At 39.5% G+C, this 21,198-nt stretch overlaps 1 protein-coding gene across 1 annotated transcript in view; it reads right to left on the bottom strand.

The window, feature by feature from the left end:
• Positions 1-10,193: 10,193 nt before the first annotated feature.
• The window catches only part of LOC127920658 (F-box only protein 7-like), a 28,579-nt gene continuing 17,574 nt past the window's right edge, over positions 10,194-21,198 (bottom strand). Inside the window, exons 6-9 of the mRNA XM_052504665.1 lie at positions 20,717-20,836; positions 18,010-18,186; positions 17,108-17,145; positions 10,194-10,721 (exon numbers count right to left, since the gene is read on the bottom strand). Of these exons, the coding sequence (XP_052360625.1) occupies positions 10,470-10,721; positions 17,108-17,145; positions 18,010-18,184 (465 nt within the window). The 5' untranslated portion in view covers positions 18,185-18,186; positions 20,717-20,836 and the 3' untranslated portion in view covers positions 10,194-10,469. The remainder of the gene's footprint in view (positions 10,722-17,107; positions 17,146-18,009; positions 18,187-20,716; positions 20,837-21,198) is intronic.

Here is a 21,198-nt window from a genome sequence, read left to right as displayed (position 1 = left end):
CTCCGAAGATGACGGAATTGGTACGAGACGTTTTTTCCCTCCGTTTTCAGGATTCCTCCAAGTTCTAGATGCACTTATTTATAAGGGTGTTTATTTTATTTTTTTCCAGACAATCAACAACTGTCAATTGCAGCACAGCCAGTACAGTAGGCTACAAACCCATCTGTCTGTTTTCTAATGTCATAATTTATATCTAGGCCTACTACTGCACACGCCAAGGCATCATCACACACAGCCTGATCATGTCAATAGTTCATGTCAATCATGCCAATCTTCTATAAATAGCCTGGTTCCGCGTTTATCGCACGATATGATGAAGAATGGCCGATAAAAATCATGTTGTAGATTGACTCAATTATTAATGTGAGACCATAGAGAATGCTAGAGGCCTCTAGTAGTGTCCAAAAGGCGATTTTTGGCATGGGCAGCGACATTAAAGGTTTTCACCATGCTTCTGACAGTTGAAAGTAGTCAATTGGTTGAGGATTCCTATTGGTTGTAGCCTCAATGGAGTTTCCCATGTTGTCACAGACGCTATAATGACACCGGTATAAAGAGGAGTCCTCTATCTATCTCTATGTGAGAGACGGAGCGACCATCGCTCCCAGCTCATCTCATGTTCTGTAGGCTCTCTGCCGTTTCCAGCTTGTCATTGGCCCATGGCTCGCAGTGGCTGTAAAAGTGTCTCCGAGTCGCTGGCATCGAACAGCCAATCATGTGAGCCCCCTCTGATGTCATTGTTGCAAAGGAAAAAGATGATGTCATTTCTATCCTAGGCCACAATAAACCAGACTACAGACTGCCACAATAAACAGGATACAGACTGCCACAATAAACCAGGATACAGACTGCTCAATAAACAGGATACAGACTGCTCAATAAACCAGATACAGACTGCTCAATAAACCAGGATACAGACTGCTCAATAAACCAGGATACAGACTGCTCAATAAACAGGATACAGACTGCTCAATAAACAGGATACAGACTGCTCAATAAACCAGGATACAGACTGCTCAATAAACCAGGATACAGACTGCTCAATAAACCAGGATACAGACTGCTCAATAAACAGGATACAGACTGCTCAATAAACCAGGATACAGACTGCTCAATAAACAGGATACAGACTGCTCAATAAACCAGGATACAGACTGCTCAATAAACCAGGATACAGACTGCTCAATAAATAGGATACAGACTGCTCAATAAACCAGGATACAGACTGCTCAATAAACCAGGATACAGACTGCTCAATAAACAGGATACAGACTGCTCAATAAACCAGGATACAGACTGCTCAATAAACCAGGATACAGACTGCTCAATAAATAGGATACAGACTGCTCAATAAACCAGGATACAGACTGCTCAATAAACCAGGATACAGACTGCTCAATAAACAGGATACAGACTGCTCAATAAACCAGGATACAGACTGCTCAATAAACCAGGATACAGACTGCTCAATAAACCAGGATACAGACTGCTCAATAAACCAGGATACAGACTGCTCAATAAACCAGGATACAGACTGCTCAATAAACCAGGATACAGACTGCTCAATAAACAGGATACAGACTGCTCAATAAACCAGGATACAGACTGCTCAATAAACAATAAACCAGGATACAGACTGCTCAATAAACATTTACATTTAAGTCAATAAACAGGATACAGACTGCTCAATAAACCAGGATACAGACTGCTCAATAAACCAGGATACAGACTGCTCAATAAACCAGGATACAGACTGCTCAATAAACAGGATACAGACTGCTCAATAAACCAGACTACAGACTGCTCAATAAACCAGACTACAGACTGCTCAATAAACAGGATACAGACTACTCAATAAACCAGACTACAGACTGCTCAATAAACAGGATACAGACTGCTCAATAAACAGGATACAGACTGCTCAATAAACAGGATACAGACTGCTCAATAAACCAGGATACAGACTGCTCAATAAACAGGATACAGACTGCTCAATAAACCAGGATACAGACTGCTCAATAAACAGGATACAGACTGCTCAATAAACCAGGATACAGACTGCTCAATAAACCAGGATACAGACTGCTCAATAAACCAGGATACAGACTGCTCAATAAACCAGGATACAGACTGCTCAATAAACAGGATACAGACTGCTCAATAAACAGGATACAGACTGCTCAATAAACAGGATACAGACTGCTCAATAAACAGGATACAGACTGCTCAATAAACAGGATACAGACTGCTCAATAAACAGGATACAGACTGCTCAATAAACCAGGATACAGACTGCTCAATAAACAGGATACAGACTGCTCAATAAACAGGATACAGACTGCTCAATAAACAGGATACAGACTGCTCAATAAACAGGATACAGACTGCTCAATAAACAGGATACAGACTGCTCAATAAACCAGGATACAGACTGCTCAATAAACAGGATACAGACTGCTCAATAAACAGGATACAGACTGCTCAATAAACCAGGATACAGACTGCTCAATAAACCAGGATACAGACTGCTCAATAAACCAGGATACAGACTGCTCAATAAACAGGATACAGACTGCTCAATAAACAGGATACAGACTGCTCAATAAACAGGATACAGACTGCTCAATAAACAGGATACAGACTGCTCAATAAACAGGATACAGACTGCTCAATAAACCAGGATACAGACTGCTCAATAAACCAGGATACAGACTGCTCAATAAACAGGATACAGACTGCTCAATAAACAGGATACAGACTGCTCAATAAACAGGATACAGACTGCCACAATAAACCAGGATACAGACTGCTCAATAAACAGGATACAGACTTGCTCCACAACAGCTCTCTCCTCTCACAGGAGAACCACTAGACCTATTTATACACCTTCCAAATGGCAACCTATTTCCTTTATAGTGCACTACTTTCAACCAGAACTCTGGGAAAAGCTAGTGCACTACTTTCAACCAGAACTCTGGTAAAAAGCTAGTGCACTACTTTCAACCAGAACTCTGGTAAAAAGCTAGTGCACTACTTTCAACCAGAACTCTGGTAAAAAGCTAGTGCACTACTTTCAACCAGAACTCTGGGAAAAAGCTAGTGCACTACTTTCAACCAGAACTCTGGGAAAAAGCTAGTGCACTACTTTCAACCAGAACTCTGGTAAAAAGCTAGTGCACTACTTTCAACCAGAACTCTTGGGAAAAGCTAGTGCACTACTTTCAACCAGAACTCTGGTAAAACAGCTAGTGCACTACTTTCAACCAGAACTCTGGTAAAAACAGGATGCACTACTTTCAACCAGAACTCTGGTAAAAGCTAGTGCACTACTTTCAACCAGAACTCTGGTAAAAACTAGTGCACTACTTTCAACCAGAACTCTGGTAAAAGCTAGTGCACTATTTCAGGCAGAACTTGGATGTAATTTTGAACAGCCTAAACTACTGAAACTCATCACAGTGCTTAGTGGGAGAATAAGACTGCTCAAAAACATGCATCTACAGACTTCAATATTGAACTCACCATAACAGCAAAAATGCTAGGCACTCACTTACAAAGAACTTTACGACCGCTAGTGCAATACTAACCAGAACTTGAGTAAATAAATACTTTGAAAGAAGTCTGGGAAAAGCTAGAGTCATCACTGAGACAAGAGGAAAAAAGTGGTTTGTCAGTCTGGACAATGCTGTACTACTTTCAACCAGAACTCTGGTAAAACACACCATATTCTGACAACCAGAACTCCTGGTAATAAAACACACCATATTCTGACAACCAGAACTCTGGTAAAAGCTTTGCCTATAAAGGCAAAACATGTCACCATAACTTCTGAAACTCATCATAGTGCCTTTAGAATAAAACACACCATATTCTGATTCCACGATGTGGCCTTTAATAAAACACATGTATACTCTGACAACCACGATGTGACCTTTAATAAAACACACCAAATAAATGGGGGAAAAGTCACGATGTGACCTTTAATAAAACACACACTGAAACCACGGAAAAAGTGGCCTTTAATAAACACACCATATTCTGACAACCACGATGTGGCCTTTACCTTTAATAAAACACACCATATTCTGACAACCACGATGTGACCTTTACCTTTAATAAAACACACCATATTCTGACAACCACGATGTGACCTTTTAATAAAACACACCATATTCTGACAACCACGATGTGACCTTTTAATAAAACACACCATATTCTGACAACCACGATGTGACCTTTACCTTTAATAAAACACACCATATTCTGACAACCACGATGTGACCTTTAATAAAACACACCATATTCTGACAACCACGATGTGACCTTTACCTTTAATAAAACACACCATATTCTGACAACCACGATGTGACCTTTACCTTTAATAAAACACACCATATTCTGACAACCACGATGTGACCTTTTTTAATAAAACACACCATATTCTGACAACCACGATGTGACCTTTAATAAAACACACCATATTCTGACAACCACGATGTGACCTTTACCTTTAATAAAACACACCATATTCTGACAACCACGATGTGGCCTTTACCTTTAATAAAACACACCATATTCTGACAACCACGATGTGACCTTTACCTTTAATAAAACACACCATATTCTGACAACCACGATGTGACCTTTTTTAATAAAACACACCATATTCTGACAACCACGATGTGACCTTTAATAAAACACACCATATTCTGGCAACCACGATGTGACCTTTACCTTTAATAAAACACACCATATTCTGACAACCACGATGTGCTTTCCTCTCAGTAAATAATGACAGTAGATAGAGCTATAATATCAGTTTACTAAAGCTTGACAGAACTGGCTGGACAGGAGGTTGTACCTGTACACAGCCCATCTGTAAATAGCACACCCAACTACCTCATCCCCCATATTATTACTTACCCTCTTGCTCTTTTGCACCCCAGTATCTCTATTTGCACATCATCATCTGCACATCCATCACTCCAGTGTTAATCTGCTAAATTGTAATTATTTTCACCTCTATGGTCTATTTATTACCTTTACCTCCCGACTCTTCTACATTTGCACACACTGTATATAGACTTTCTATTGTGTTATTGACTGTACGTCTTTTCATGTGTTGTTGTTTGTGTCGAACTGCTTTGCCACCACCATGTTTGACAGTGGGGATGTTTAAAGCTTGGGAAATCTTTTTGTATCCAAATCCGCCTTTAAACTTCTTCACAACAGTATCTCGGACCTGCCTGGTGTGTTCCTTGTTCTTCGTGATGCTCTCTGCGCTTTTAACGGACCTCTGAGACTATCAGAGTGCAGGTGCATTTATACGGAGACTTGATTACACACAGGTGGATTGTCTTTATCATCATTAGTCATTTAGGTCAACATTGGATCATTCAGAGATCCTCACTGAACGTCTGGAGAGAGTTTGCTGCACTGAAAGGGGCTGTAAAGGGGCTGAATAATTTTGCAAGCCCCATTTTTCAGTTTTTGATTTGTTAAAAAAGTTTGAAATATCCAATAAATGTCGTTCCACTTCATGATTGTGTCCCACTTGTTGTTGATTCTTCACAAAAAATACAGTTTTATATCTTTATGTTTGAAGCCTGAAATGTGGCAAAGGTCGCAAAGTTCAAGGGCCGAATACTTTCAACCAAGGCACTGTAAATACCTGGTTAAATAAAGGGTTGAGAGCATATATATATATATAAATACCTGGTTAAATAAAGGGTTATATATATAAATACCTGGTTAAATAAAGGGTTATATATATAAATACCTGGTTAAATAAAGGGTTATATATATAAATACCTGGTTAAATAAAGGGTTAGGGTTATATATATAAATACCTGGTTAAATAAAGGGTTATTTATATAAATACCTGGTTAAATAAAGGGTTATATATATAAATACCTGGTTAAATAAAGGGTTATATATATAAATACCTGGTTAAATAAAGGGTTATATATATAATTACCTGGTTAAATAAAGGGTTATATATATAAATACCTGGTTAAATAAAGGGTTATATATATAAATACCTGGTTAAATAAAGGGTTATATATATAAATACCTGGTTAAATAAATGGGTTAGGGTTATATATATAAATACCTGGTTAAATAAAGGGTTATATATATATAAATACCTGGTTAAATAAAGGGTTATATATATAAATACCTGGTTAAATAAAGGGTTAGGGATATATATATAAATACCTGGTTAAATAAAGGGTTAGGGTTATATATATAAATACCTGGTTAAATAAAGGGGGTTATATATATAAATACCTGGTTAAATAAAGGGTTAAATATAAATACCTGGTTAGAATAAAGGTTATATATATAAATACCTGGTTAAATAAAGGGTTATCTAAATATATCTAATAAATACCTGGTTAAATAAAGGGTTATATATATAAATACCTGGTTAAATAAAGGGTTAGGGATATATATATAAATACCTGGTTAAATAAAGGGTTAGGGTTATATATATAAATACCTGGTTAAATAAAGGGTTATATATATAAATACCTGGTTAAATAAAGGTTTATATATATAAATACCTGGTTAAATAAAGGGTTATATATAAATACCTGGTTAAATAAAGGGTACCTGGTTAAATAAAGGGTTATCTATATAAATACCTGGTTAAATAAAGGGTTATATATATAAATACCTGGTTAAATAAAGGGTTATATATATAAATACCTGGTTAAATAAAGGGTTATATAAATACCTGGTTAAATATCTATATAAATACCTGGTTAAATAAAGGGTTATATATATAAATACCTGGTTAAATAAAGGGTTATATATATAAATACCTGGTTAAATAAAGGTTTATATATATAAATACCTGGTTAAATAAAGGGTTATATATATAAATACCTGGTTAAATAAAGGGTTATATAAAATACCTGGTTAAATAAAGGGTTATCTATATAAATACCTGGTTAAATAAAGGGTTATATATATAAATACCTGGTTAAATTATAAATAAATACCTGGTTAAATAAAGGGTTATATATATAAATACCTGGTTAAATAAAGGGTTATATATATAAATACCTGGTTAAATAAAGTTATATATAAAAAATACCTGGTTAAATAAAGGGTTATCTATATAAATACCTGGTTAAATAAAGGGTTATCTATATAAATACCTGGTTAAATAAAGGGTTATATATATAAATACCTGGTTAAATAAAGGGTTATATATATAAATACCTGTTTAAATAAAGGGTTATATATATAAATACCTGGTTAAATAAAGGGTTAGGGTTATATATATAAATACCTGGTTAAATAAAGGGTTAGGGTTATATATATAAATACCTGGTTAAATAAAGGGTTATATATATAAATACCTGGTTAAATAAAGGGTTATATATATAAATACCTGGTTAAATAAAGGGTTAGGGTTATATATATAAATACCTGGTTAAATAAAGGGTTAGGGTTATATATATAAATACCTGGTTAAATAAAGGGTTATATATATAAATACCTGGTTAAATAAAGGTTTATATATATAAATACCTGGTTAAATAAAGGGTTATATATATAAATACCTGGTTAAATAAAGGGTTATATATATAAATACCTGGTTAAATAAAGGGTTATATATATAAATACCTGGTTAAATAAAGGGTTAGGGTTATATATATAAATACCTGGTTAAATAAAGGGTTAGGGTTATATATATAAATACCTGGTTAAATAAAGGGTTAGGGTTATATATATAAATACCTGGTTAAATAAAGGGTTAGGGTTATCTACAGTGGGGCAAAAAAGTATTTAGTCAGCCACCAATTGTGCAAGTTCTCCCACTTAAAAAGATGAGAGAGGACTCTAATTTTCATTAGTCCCTGTGATTGACAGAACACTAAGCCAATCACGGTGCAATGCTCTGTATTTTCTGCTGGCTTGCCCCACCACCACAGAAAGCACTAAGCTAGGCTGAAACACCTGCATTTTGTCGCTGCCTTACTCAAGAAAACAAAAAAAGAGACCATGTTTGTTTGCGGCTTAATCAACTCAATGATATATATTATTCTTACATTGTTTGCAAACTGATATGTGACACGTGTTAATGCCAAAATAACATGCACAACAGGCAAGCCCCCCCCAATTGTATTTATTTATTTTTGCAAAAAATGTGGGTCTCTGTCCCACCTGCCCTGAATGACAGGCCGCCACTGGGTGTGACCACTGTCTCATGCAGCGCGACACATCTCCTTCACATAGAGTTGATCAGGCTGTTGATTGGGACCTGTGTTGAGCCCAGTTTCCCCCAGTACTAGTGCAGCGAGACACATCTCCTTCACATAGAGTTGATCAGGCTGTTGATTGGGACCTGTGTTGAGCCCAGTTTCCCCCAGTACTAGTGCAGCGAGACACATCTCCTTCACATAGAGTTGATCAGGCTGTTGATTGGGACCTGTGTTGAGCCCAGTTTCCCCCAGTACTAGTGCAGCGAGACACATCTCCTTCACATAGAGTTGATCAGGCTGTTGATTGGGACCTGTGTTGAGCCCAGTTTCCCCCAGTACTAGTGCAGCGAGACACATCTCCTTCATATAGAGTTGATCAGGCTGTTGATTGGGACCTGTGTTGAGCCCAGTTTCCCCCAGTACTAGTGCAGCGAGACACATCTCCTTCATATAGAGTTGATCAGGCTGTTGATTGGGACCTGTGTTGAGCCCAGTTTCCCCAGTACTAGTGCAGCGAGACACATCTCCTTCACATAGAGTTGATCAGGCTGTTGATTGGGACCTGTGTTGAGCCCAGTTTCCCCCAGTACTAGTGCAGCGTGACACATCTCCTTCACATAGAGTTGATCAGGCTGTTGATTGGGACCTGTGTTGAGCCCAGTTTCCCCAGTACTAGTGCAGCGTGACACGTCTCCTTCGCATTGAGTTGATCAGGCTGTTGATTGTTGTCTGTGGAATGTTGTCCCACTCCTCTTCATTTGCTGTGTGAAGTTGCTGGATATTGGTAGGAACTGGAGCACATTGTCGCACACGTTGATCCAGAGCATCCCAAACATGCTCAATGGGGTGACGTGTCTGGTGAGTATGCAGGCCATGGAAGAACTGGGACATTTTCAGCTTCCAGTAATTGTGTACAGGGGCCGTGCATTATCATGCTGAAACATGAGGTGATGGAGGATGAATGGCACGACAATGGGCCTCAGGATTTCATCATGGAATCTTTGGGAGTTCAAATTGCCATCGATAAAATGCAATTGTGTTCATTGTTTGTAGCTTATGCCTACCCATAACCCACCATGGGGCACTCTTCACAACGTTGACATCAGAAAACCGCTCATCAACACGCCGTCTTCGGTTGTGAGGCCCGGTTGTACTTACTTCCAAATTCTCAAAAACGACTTTGGAGGCGGCTTATGGTAGAGAAATGAACATTCAACAGCTCTGGTGGACATTCCTGCAGTCAGCATGCCAAACTTGAGACATCTGTGTCATGGCATTGTGCAACAAAACTGCACATTTTAGAGCGGACTTTTTATTGCCCACAGCACAAGGTGCACCTGTGTAATGATCATGCTTTTAATCAGCTTCTTGATATGCCACACCTGTCAGGTGGATTAATTATCTTGGCAAAGGAGAAATGCTCACTAACAGGGATGGAAACAAAGTTGTGCACAACATTTTTGAGAAATACGTTTTTGTGCGTATGAAACATTTCTGGGATCTTTTATTTCAGCTCATAAAACACAGAGACACTTTACATGTTGTGTTTATATTTTAGTTCAGTGTACATGACTATTGAATCGTTCCTGAACAGTCTGGTTTTCAGAGACGGACCGAGGGCTCAAATATGACCACAGCTAAAAACCAGTCGATTGCCATTTTCTCATTTTATTTACAGCTTTTAGTCTGCGGGAAACTAGTACAAAATGTCTTCATAGTGAATGGTGGAAGATCAAACGTCCACCTCAATCCCCCAGGCACCCTTACAGATCTACTATATTAAATTTGACCGGTTTCTCACGGGAAAACTTTTTAGAAGTTTACATTTCCTGCTGTGCAGCAACATTTTCTGCAACAACAGAGAGATCAAATGAAGATAGCAGATCGGGCATGATCTGACCTCATCACTTACTAAACACACACAGGAGAACATGAGCTATTAAAATCTGATTCTGGGTCAAGGATAGGGGTTATAAAAACAACTGGATGAGGTTTAGGGGATAATAAGCAGGCTGGATGAGGGTTAGTGTTTATAGACCGAACAACGCCATTTATCTGTGACTATAGCACTCAGGTGGCTTATTTAAGGTAGGCTAATAATCAGTCAGTCTTCAACATCTCTGTTTTATTTAAGCTTCTCTGTGTGGTGGTCATACTCCTACACCACCACTAGAGGTCACTGGTCAGGGAGGTCATATGAAACCTCTTCTGATGTCAGCCGGCCGGTTCCCAGCAGGTCTCAGCCCCTTCGTCCAATCAGCCCTCCTGCCGTGGGATCGTGACCTGGGAGCGGACCAATAGGGTCGTAGCGGGGCGGGGCAGAATACCACCGGGGATGCCAGGTCTCTGGTCGTACTCCCCACCGATGATGCCAGGCGGGTAGAAGGGGAAGGGGTTGTTGGGGAGGGGGTGGAGGGGGTAGAGCGGTGGGGGGACAGGGTGGTAACGGGGCATGTGGTGCCGGTAACTGGCTGCTTCTCTCCTCCACGTGTACTTCTTCTTGTAGAGCTGAAATTAAAACGATACCAGAGAGTTAGACAGTGTCTGAGTCCTAAATGATACCAGAGTTAGACAGTGTCTGAGTCCTAAATGATACCAGAGAGTTAGACAGTGTCTGAGTCCTAAATGATACCAGAGAGTTAGACAGTGGCTGAATCCTAAATGATACCAGAGAGTTAGACAGTGTCTGAGTCCTAAATGATACCAGAGAGTTAGACAGTGGCTGAGTCCTAAATGATACCAGAGAGTTAGACAGTGTCTGAGTCCTAAATGATACCAGAGAGTTAGACAGTGTCTGAGTCCTAAATGATACCAGAGAGTTAGACAGTGGCTGAATCCTAAATGATACCAGAGAGTTAGACAGTGTCTGAGTCCCAAATGATACCAGAGAGTTAGACAGTGTCTGAGTCCTGAATGATACCAGTGAGTTAAACAGTGTCTGAGTCCTAAATGATACTCGAGAGTTAGACAGTGTCTGAGTCCTAAATGATACCAGAGGGTTAGTGCACTACTATAGACCAGAGCCCTATTCCCTATATAGTGCACTACTATAGACCAGAGCCCTATTCCCTATATAGTGCACTACTATAGACCAGAGCCCTATTCCCTATATAGTGCACTACTTTAGACCAGAGCCCTATTCCCTATATAGTGCACTACTATAGACCAGAGCCCTATTCCCTATATAGTGCACTACTATAGACCAGAGCCCTATTCCCTATATAGTGCACTACTATAGACCAGAACCCTATATAGTGCACTACTATAGACCAGATCCCTATATAGTGCACTACTATAGCTGGGGTTTTATTCATGTCAGATTGTAGCTGGGGTTTTATTCATGTCAGATTGTAGCTGGGGGTTTATTCATGTCAGATTGTAGCTGGGGTTTTATTCATGTCAGATTGTAGCTGGGGTTTATTCATGTCAGATTGTAGCTGGGGTTTTATTCATGTCAGATTGTAGCTGGGGGTTTATTCATGTCAGATTGTAGCTGGGGTTTTATTCATGTCAGATTGTAGCTGGGGTTTTATTCAGGTCAGATTGTAGCTGGGGTTTTATTCATGTCAGATTGTAGCTGGGGTTTTATTCATGTCAGATTGTAGCTGGGGTTTTATTCATGTCAGATTGTAGCTGGGGTTTTATTCATGTCAGATTGTAGCTGGGGTTTTATTCATGTCAGATTGTAGCTGGGGTTTTATTCATGTCAGATTGTAGCTGGGGTTTTATTCATGTCAGATTGTAGCTGGGGTTTTATTCATGTCAGATTGTAGCTGGGGGTTTTATTCATGTCAGATTGTAGCTGGGTTTTATTCATGTCAGATTGTAGCTGGGGTTTTATTCATGTCAGATTGTAGCTGGGGTTTTATTCATGTCAGATTGTAGCGGGGGTTTTATTCATGTCAGATTGTAGCTGGGGTTTTATTCATGTCAGATTGTAGCTGGGGTTTTATTCATGTCAGATTGTAGCTGGGGTTTTATTCATGTCAGATTGTAGCTGGGGTTTTATTCATGTCAGATTGTAGCTGGGGTTTTATTCATGTCAGATTGTAGCTGGGGTTTTATTCATGTCAGATTGTAGCTGGGGTTTTATTCATGTCAGATTGTAGCTGGGGTTTTATTCATGTCAGATTGTAGCTGGGGTTTTATTCATATCAGATTGTAGCTGGGGTTTTATTCATGTCAGATTGTAGCTGGGGTTTTATTCATGTCAGATTGTAGCTGGGGTTTTATTCATGTCAGATTGTAGCTGGGGTTTTATTCATGTCAGATTGTAGCTGGGGTTTTATTCATGTCAGATTGTAGCTGGGTTTTATTCATGTCAGATTGTAGCTGGGGTTTTATTCATGTCAGATTGTAGCTGGGGTTTTATTCATGTCAGATTGTAGCTGGGGTTTTATTCATGTCAGATTGTAGCTGGGGTTTTATTCATGTCAGATTGTAGCTGGGGTTTTATTCATGTCAGATTGTAGCTGGGATTTTATTCATGTCAGATTGTAGCTGGGTTTTATTCATGTCAGATTGTAGCTGGGGTTTTATTCACGTCAGATTGTAGCTGGGGTTTTATTCATTATTCATGTCAGATTGTAGCTGTGGTTTTATTCATGTCAGATTGTAGCTGGGATTTTATTCATGTCAGATTGTAGCTGGGGTTTTATTCATGTCAGATTGTAGCTGGGGTTTATTCATGTCAGATTGTAGCTGGGGTTTTATTCATGTCAGATTGTAGCTGGGGTTTTATTCATGTCAGATTGTAGCTGGGGTTTTATTCATGTCAGATTGTAGCTGGGGTTTTATTCATGTCAGATTGTAGCTGGGGTTTTATTCATGTCAGATTGTAGCTGGGGTTTCATTCATGTCAGATTGTAGCTGGGGTTTTATCCATGTCAGATTGTAGCTGGGGTTTTATTCATGTCAGATTGTAGCTGGGGTTTTATTCAGGTCAGATTGTAGCTGGGGTTTTATTCATGTCAGATTGTAGCTGGGGTTTTATTCATGTCAGATTGTAGCTGGGGTTTTATTCAGGTCAGATTGTAGCTGGGGTTTTATTCATATCAGATTGTAGCTGGGGTTTTATTCATGTCAGATTGTAGCTGGGGTTTATTCATTATTCATGTCAGATTGTAGCTGGGGGTTTATTCATTATTCATGTCAGATTGTAGCTGGGGTTTTATTCATTATTCATGTCAGATTGTAGCTGGGGTTTATTCATTATTCATGTCAGATTGTAGCTGGGGTTTATTCATTATTCATGTCAGATTGTAGCTGGGGGTTTATTCATTATTCATGTCAGATTGTAGCTGGGGGTTTATTCATTATTCATGTCAGATTGTAGCTGGGGTTTTATTCATGTCAGATTGTAGCTGGGGTTTTATTCATGTCAGATTGTAGCTGGGGTTTTATTCATGTCAGATTGTAGCTGGGTTTTTATTCATGTCAGATTGTAGCTGGGGTTTTATTCATGTCAGATTGTAGCTGGGGTTTTATTCACGTCAGATTGTAGCTGGGTTTTTATTCATGTCAGATTGTAGCTGGGGTTTTATTCATGTCAGATTGTAGCTGGGGTTTTATTCATGTCAGATTGTAGCTGGGGTTTTATTCATTATTCATGTCAGATTGTAGCTGGGGTTTTATTCATGTCAGATTGTAGCTGGGGGTTTATTCATGTCAGATTGTAGCTGGGGTTTTATTCATGTCAGATTGTAGCTGGGGTTTTATTCATGTCAGATTGTAGCTGGGGTTTTATTCATGTCAGATTGTAGCTGGGGGTTTTATTCATGTCAGATTGTAGCTGGGGTTTTATTCATGTCAGATTGTAGCTGGGGTTTTATTCATGTCAGATTGTAGCTGGGGTTTTATTCATGTCAGATTGTAGCTGGGGTTTTATTCATGTCAGATTGTAGCTGGGGTTTTATTCATGTCAGATTGTAGCTGGGGTTTTATTCATGTCAGATTGTAGCTGGGGTTTTATTCATGTCAGATTGTAGCTGGGGTTTTATTCATGTCAGATTGTAGCTGGGGTTTTATTCATGTCAGATTGTAGCTGGGGTTTTATTCATGTCAGATTGTAGCTGGGGTTTTATTCATGTCAGATTGTAGCTGGGGTTTTATTCATGTCAGATTGTAGCTGGGGTTTCATTCATGTCAGATTGTAGCTGGGGTTTTATCCATGTCAGATTGTAGCTGGGGTTTTATTCATGTCAGATTGTAGCTGGGGTTTTATTCAGGTCAGATTGTAGCTGGGGTTTTATTCATGTCAGATTGTAGCTGGGGTTTTATTCATGTCAGATTGTAGCTGGGGTTTTATTCAGGTCAGATTGTAGCTGGGGTTTTATTCATATCAGATTGTAGCTGGGGTTTTATTCATGTCAGATTGTAGCTGGGGTTTTATTCACGTCAGATTGTAGCTGGGGTTTTATTCATATCAGATTGTAGCTGGGGTTTTATTCATTATTCATGTCAGATTGTAGCTGGGGGTTTATTCATTATTCATGTCAGATTGTAGCTGGGGTTTATTCATTATTCATGTCAGATTGTAGCTGGGGTTTTATTCATGTCAGATTGTAGCTGGGGTTTTATTCATGTCAGATTGTAGCTGGGGTTTTATTCATGTCAGATTGTAGCTGGGGTTTTATTCATGTCAGATTGTAGCTGGGGTTTATTCATGTCAGATTGTAGCTGGGTTTTATTCATGTCAGATTGTAGCTGGGGTTTTATTCAGGTCAGATTGTAGCTGGGGTTTTATTCATGTCAGATTGTAGCTGGGGTTTTATTCAGGTCAGATTGTAGCTGGGGTTTTATTCATGTCAGATTGTAGCTGGGGTTTTATTCATGTCAGATTGTAGCTGGGGTTTTTATTCATGTCAGATTGTAGCTGGGGGTTTTATTCATGTCAGATTGTAGCTGGGGTTTTATTCACGTTAGATTGTAGCTGGGGTTTTATTCATGTCAGATTGTAGCTGGGGTTTTATTTATGTCAGATTGTAGCTGGGGTTTTATTCATGTCAGATTGTAGCTGGGGGTTTTATTCATGTCAGATTGTAGCTGGGGGTTTTATTCACGTCAGATTGTAGCTGGGGTTTTATTCATGTCAGATTGTAGCTGGGGGTTTATTCAGGTCAGATTGTAGCTGGGGGTTTATTCATGTCAGATTGTAGCTGGGGGTTTTATTAATTATTCATGTCAGATTGTAGCTGGGGTTTTATTCATTATTCATGTCAGATTGTAGCTGGGGTTTTATTCATGTCAGATTGTAGCTGGGGGTTTTATTCATGTCAGATTGTAGCTGGGGTTTTATTCATGTCAGATTGTAGCTGGGGTTTTATTCATGTCAGATTGTAGCTGGGGTTTTATTCATGTCAGATTGTAGCTGGGGTTTTATTCATGTCAGATTGTAGCTGGGGTTTATTCATATCAGATTGTAGCTGGGGTTTTATTCATGTCAGATTGTAGCTGGGGTTTTATTCATGTCAGATTGTAGCTGGGGTTTTATTCATGTCAGATTGTAGCTGGGGTTTTATTCATGTCAGATTGTAGCTGGGGTTTTATTCATGTCAGATTGTAGCTGGGGTTTTATTCATGTCAGATTGTAGCTGGGGTTTTATTCACGTCAGATTGTAGCTGGGGTTTTATTCATGTCAGATTGTAGCTGGGGGTTTATTCATGTCAGATTGTAGCTGGGGTTTCAGTGATGTCAGATTGTAGCTGGGGTTTTATTCATGTCAGATTGTAGCTGGGGTTTTATTCATGTCAGATTGTAGCTGGGGTTTTATTCATGTCAGATTGTAGCTGGGGTTTTATTCATGTCAGATTGTAGCTGGGGTTTTATTCATGTCAGATTGTAGCTGGGGTTTTATTCATATCAGATTGTAGCTGGGGTTTTATTCATGTCAGATTGTAGCTGGGGTTTTATTCATGTCAGATTGTAGCTGGGGTTTTATCCACGTCAGATTGTAGCTGGGGTTTTATTCATGTCAGATTGTAGCTGGGGTTTTATTCATGTCAGATTGTAGCTGGGGTTTTATCCACGTCAGATTGTAGCTGGGGTTTTATCCACGTCAGATTGTAGCTGGGGTTTTATTCATATCAGATTGTAGCTGGGGTTTTATTCATGTCAGATTGTAGCTGGGGTTTTATCCACGTCAGATTGTAGCTGGGGTTTTATTCATGTCAGATTGTAGCTGGGGTTTTATTCATATCAGATTGTAGCTGGGGTTTTATTCATGTCAGATTGTAGCTGGGGTTTTATTCATGTCAGATTGTAGCTGGGGTTTTATTCATGTCAGATTGTAGCTGGGGTTTTATTCATGTCAGATTGTAGCTGGGGTTTTATTCATGTCAGATTGTAGCTGGGGTTTTATTCATATCAGATTGTAGCTGGGGTTTTATTCATGTCAGATTGTAGCTGGGGTTTTATTCATATCAGATTGTAGCTGGGGTTTTATTCATGTCAGATTGTAGCTGGGGTTTTATTCATGTCAGATTGTAGCTGGGGTTTTATTCATGTCAGATTGTAGCTGGGGTTTTATTCATGTCAGATTGTAGCTAGTTTGCAATATATAGAATACTGGGACCTGACTCACCTCTCTCCACTGAGTGTCTCTGCTGTGGTCTTATCAGTCTGCAACAGTCAATATATAGAATACTGGGACCTGACTCACCTCTCTCCACTGAGTGTCTCTGCTGTGGTCTTATCAGTCTGCAACAGTCAATATATAGAATACTGGGACCTGACTCACCTCTCTCCACTGAGTGTCTCTGCTGTGGTCTTATCAGTCTGCAACAGTCAATATATAGAATACTGGGACCTGACTCACCTCTCTCCACTGAGTGTCTCTGCTGTGGTCTTATCAGTCTGCAACAGTCAATATATAGAATACTGGGACCTGACTCACCTCTCTCCACTGAGTGTCTCTGCTGTGGTCTTGCCCGTCTGCAACAGTCAAATAATCTCCATCACAAATATGCACTCAATAACTAACATCTCTATAATACAGACACGTCTCAGGAGAACAGACCTAGTTGTACTCTGTCATGTAGAATCTAACATATCTATAATACAGACACCGACACGTCATTTAACAGACACTCTGGAGCGAGAGACCCTCCAGACAGACCAGAGAGACCCTCCAGACAGACCAGAGACCCTCCAGACAGACCAGAGACCCTCCAGACAGACCAGAGAGACCCTCCAGACAGACCAGAGAGACCCTTCAGACAGACCAGAGAGACCCTTCAGACAGACCAGAGACCCTCCAGACAGACCAGAGACCCTCCAGACAGACCAGAGACCCTCCAGACAAACCAGAGACCCTCCAGACAGACCAGAGACCCTCCAGACAGACCAGAGACCCTCCAGACAGACCAGAGACCCTCCAGACAGACCAGAGACCTCCAGACAGACCAGAGACCCTCCAGACAGACCAGAGACCCTCCAGACAGACCAGAGACCCTCCAGACAGACCAGAGACCCTCCAGACAGACCAGAGACCCTCCAGACAGACCAGAGACCCTCCAGACAGACCAGAGACCCTCCAGACAGACCAGAGACCCTCCAGACAGACCAGAGACCCTCCGGACAGACCAGAGACCCTCCAGACAGACCAGAGACCCTCCAGACAGACCAGAGTCCCTCCAGACAGACCAGAGAACCTCCAGACAGACCAGAAACCTCCTGTCTTTTATGTGTGTCTACCTCCCAGTACTATATATAAATATATCCGTGTGTGTGTGTGTGTGTGTGTGTGTGTGTGTGTGTGTGTGTGTGTGTGTGTGTGTGTGTGTGTGTGTGTCCTACCTCGGAAGTCTCTGCGGTAGAGGTGTCTCCAGAGGGCCGGGTCTGTGGTGGTTTGGTGAAGGTGTCTGTTTACTGAGGAGAGGGCCAGGAGAGAGGAGACATCCAGCAGTCTCAGCACCCTCAGTAACAGCTCTGGAGGAAGGACTGGCAGGCCAAACACTGCTGGCAGGGCCATGGCTGTTATACCACCACCAGACACCAGGGGAGACAGAGTTAGAACACTGCTGGCAGGATCATGGCTGTTATACCACCACCAGACACCAGGGGAGACAGAGTTAGAACACCGCTGGCAGGATCATGGCTGTTATACCATAACCAGACACCAGGGAGACAGAGTTACAACACTGCTGGCAGGATCATGGCTGTTATACCACCACCAGACACCAGGGAGACAGAGTTAGAACACTGCTGACAGGATCATGGCTGTTATACCACCACCAGACACCAGGGGAGACAGGGAGTAATGGATTTGACACATTGGTCATTAACATTTGCTATTCAATGATTTTAAATGCAGTGAGATCTGAGACCAATGTCATATTTCCAGATATTTCCTTCTTAATAACAGTACTACATATCTACCTCCCAGTACTATTTATTACTTAATAACAGTACTACATATCTACCTCCCAGTACTATTTAACACTTAATAACAGTACTACATATCTACCTCCCAGTACTATTTATTACTTAGTAATAGTACTACATATATACTTCACAGTACTATTTATTACTTAGTAACAGTACTACATATATACTTCACAGTACTATTTAACACTTAATAACAGTACTACATATCTACCTCCCAGTACTATTTATTACTTAGTAACAGTACTACATATATACTTCACAGTACTATTTATTACTTAATAACAGTACTACATATATACTTCACAGTACTATTTATTACTTAATAACAGTACTACATATATACTTCACAGTACTATTTATTACTTAATAACAGTACTACATATATACTTCACAGTACTATTTAATACTTAATAACAGTACTACATATCTACCTCCCAGTACTATTTATTTATTCGTAACAGTACTACATATATACTTCTCAGTACCATTTATTACTTAATAACAGTACTACATACAGTGGGGAGAACAAGTATTTGATACACTAACGATTTTGCAGGTTTTCCTACTTACAAAGCATGTAGAGGTCTGTAATTTTTATCATAGGTACACTTCAACTGTGAGAGACGGAATCTAAAACAAAAATCCAGAAAATCACATTGTATGATTTTTAAGTAATTAATTACTTGTTCTCCCCACTGTATCTACCTCCCAGTACTATTTATTTAATAGCAGTACTATATATCTACATCCCAGTACTATATATTTCATAACAGTACTATATATCTACATCCCAGTACTATATATTTCATAACAGTACTATATATCTACATCCCAGTACTATATATCTACATCCCAGTACTATATATTTCATAACAGTACTATATATCTACATCCCAGTACTATATCTACATCCCAGTACTATATATTTCATAACAGTACTATATATCTACATCCCAGTACTATATATTTAATAACAGTACTATATATATCTACATCCCAGTACTATATATTTAACAACAGTACTATATATCTACATCCCAGTACTATATATCTACATCCCAGTGCTATATATTTAATAACAGTATTATATATCTACATCCCAGTACTATATATCTACATCCCAGTACTGTATATCTACATCCCAGTACTATATATTTAATAACAGTATTATATATATCTTCATCCCAGTACTATATATCTACATCCCAGTGCTATATATTTCATAACAGTACTATATATCTACATCCCAGTACTATATATTTCATAACAGTACTATATATCTACATCCCAGTACTATATATTTAACAACAGTACTGTATATCTCCATCCCAGTACTATATATTTAATAACAGTACTGTATATCTCCATCCCAGTACTATATATTTAATCCCAGTACTATATATTTAATAACAGTACTGTATATCTACATCCCAGTACTATATATTTAATAACAGTATTATATATCTACATCAAAGTACTATATATTTAATAACAGTACTGTATATCTACATCCCAGTACTGTATATCTACATCCCAGTACTATATATCTACATCCTAGTACTATATATCTACATCCCAGTACCTTGTCTGGCTGAGGCTATCAGAGGATACACCAGCTGGTCTTTGAAGACCCGGGACTATATATCTACATCCCAGTACTATATATTTAATAACAGTACTGTATATCTACATCCCAGTACCTTCTCTGGCTGAGGCTATCAGAGGATACACCAGCTGGTCTTTGAAGACCCGGGACTATATATCTACATCCCAGTACTATATATTTAATAACAGTACTGTATATCTCCATCCCAGTACCTTCTCTGGCTGAGGCTATCAGAGGATACACCAGCTGGTCTTTGAAGACCCGGGACTATATATCTACATCCCAGTACTATATATTTAATAACAGTACTATATATCTACATCCTAGTACTATATATTTAATAACAGTACTGTATATCTACATCCCAGTACCTTCTCTGGCTGAGGCTATCAGAGGATACACCAGCTGGTCTTTGAAGACCCAGTACTATATATTTAATAACAGTACTGTATATCTACATCCCAGTACTATATATCTACATCCCAGTACTATACATCTCCATCCCAGTACCTTCTCTGGCTGAGGCTATCAGAGGATACACCAGCTGGTCTTTGAAGACCCGGGACAACTTCCTCAGCTCGGTGTAGACGGCCGCTGCCCTGTCACCTGGAACAGAACAGACACTATCACCTGGAACAGAACATACACTATCACCTGGAACAGAACAGACACTATCACCTGGAACAGAACAGACACTAGCACCTGGAACAGGACAGACACTAGCACCTGGAACAGGACAGACACTATCACCTGGAACAGGACAGACACTATCACCTGGAACAGGACAGACACTATCACCTGGAACAGGACAGACACTATCACCTGGAACAGGACAGACACTATCACCTGGAACAGAACAGACAGAACAGACACTATCACCTGGAACAGAACAGACACTAGCACCTGGAACAGAACAGACACTATCACCTGGAACAGGACAGACAGAACAGACACTGTCACCTGGAACAGAACAGACACTATCACCTGGAACA

This window comes from Oncorhynchus keta, unplaced genomic scaffold, assembly GCF_023373465.1.
Source record: "Oncorhynchus keta strain PuntledgeMale-10-30-2019 unplaced genomic scaffold, Oket_V2 Un_contig_2021_pilon_pilon, whole genome shotgun sequence".
Classification (NCBI taxonomy): Eukaryota; Metazoa; Chordata; class Actinopteri; order Salmoniformes; family Salmonidae; genus Oncorhynchus; species Oncorhynchus keta.
This window is presented reverse-complemented; position numbering and strand designations above follow the sequence as displayed.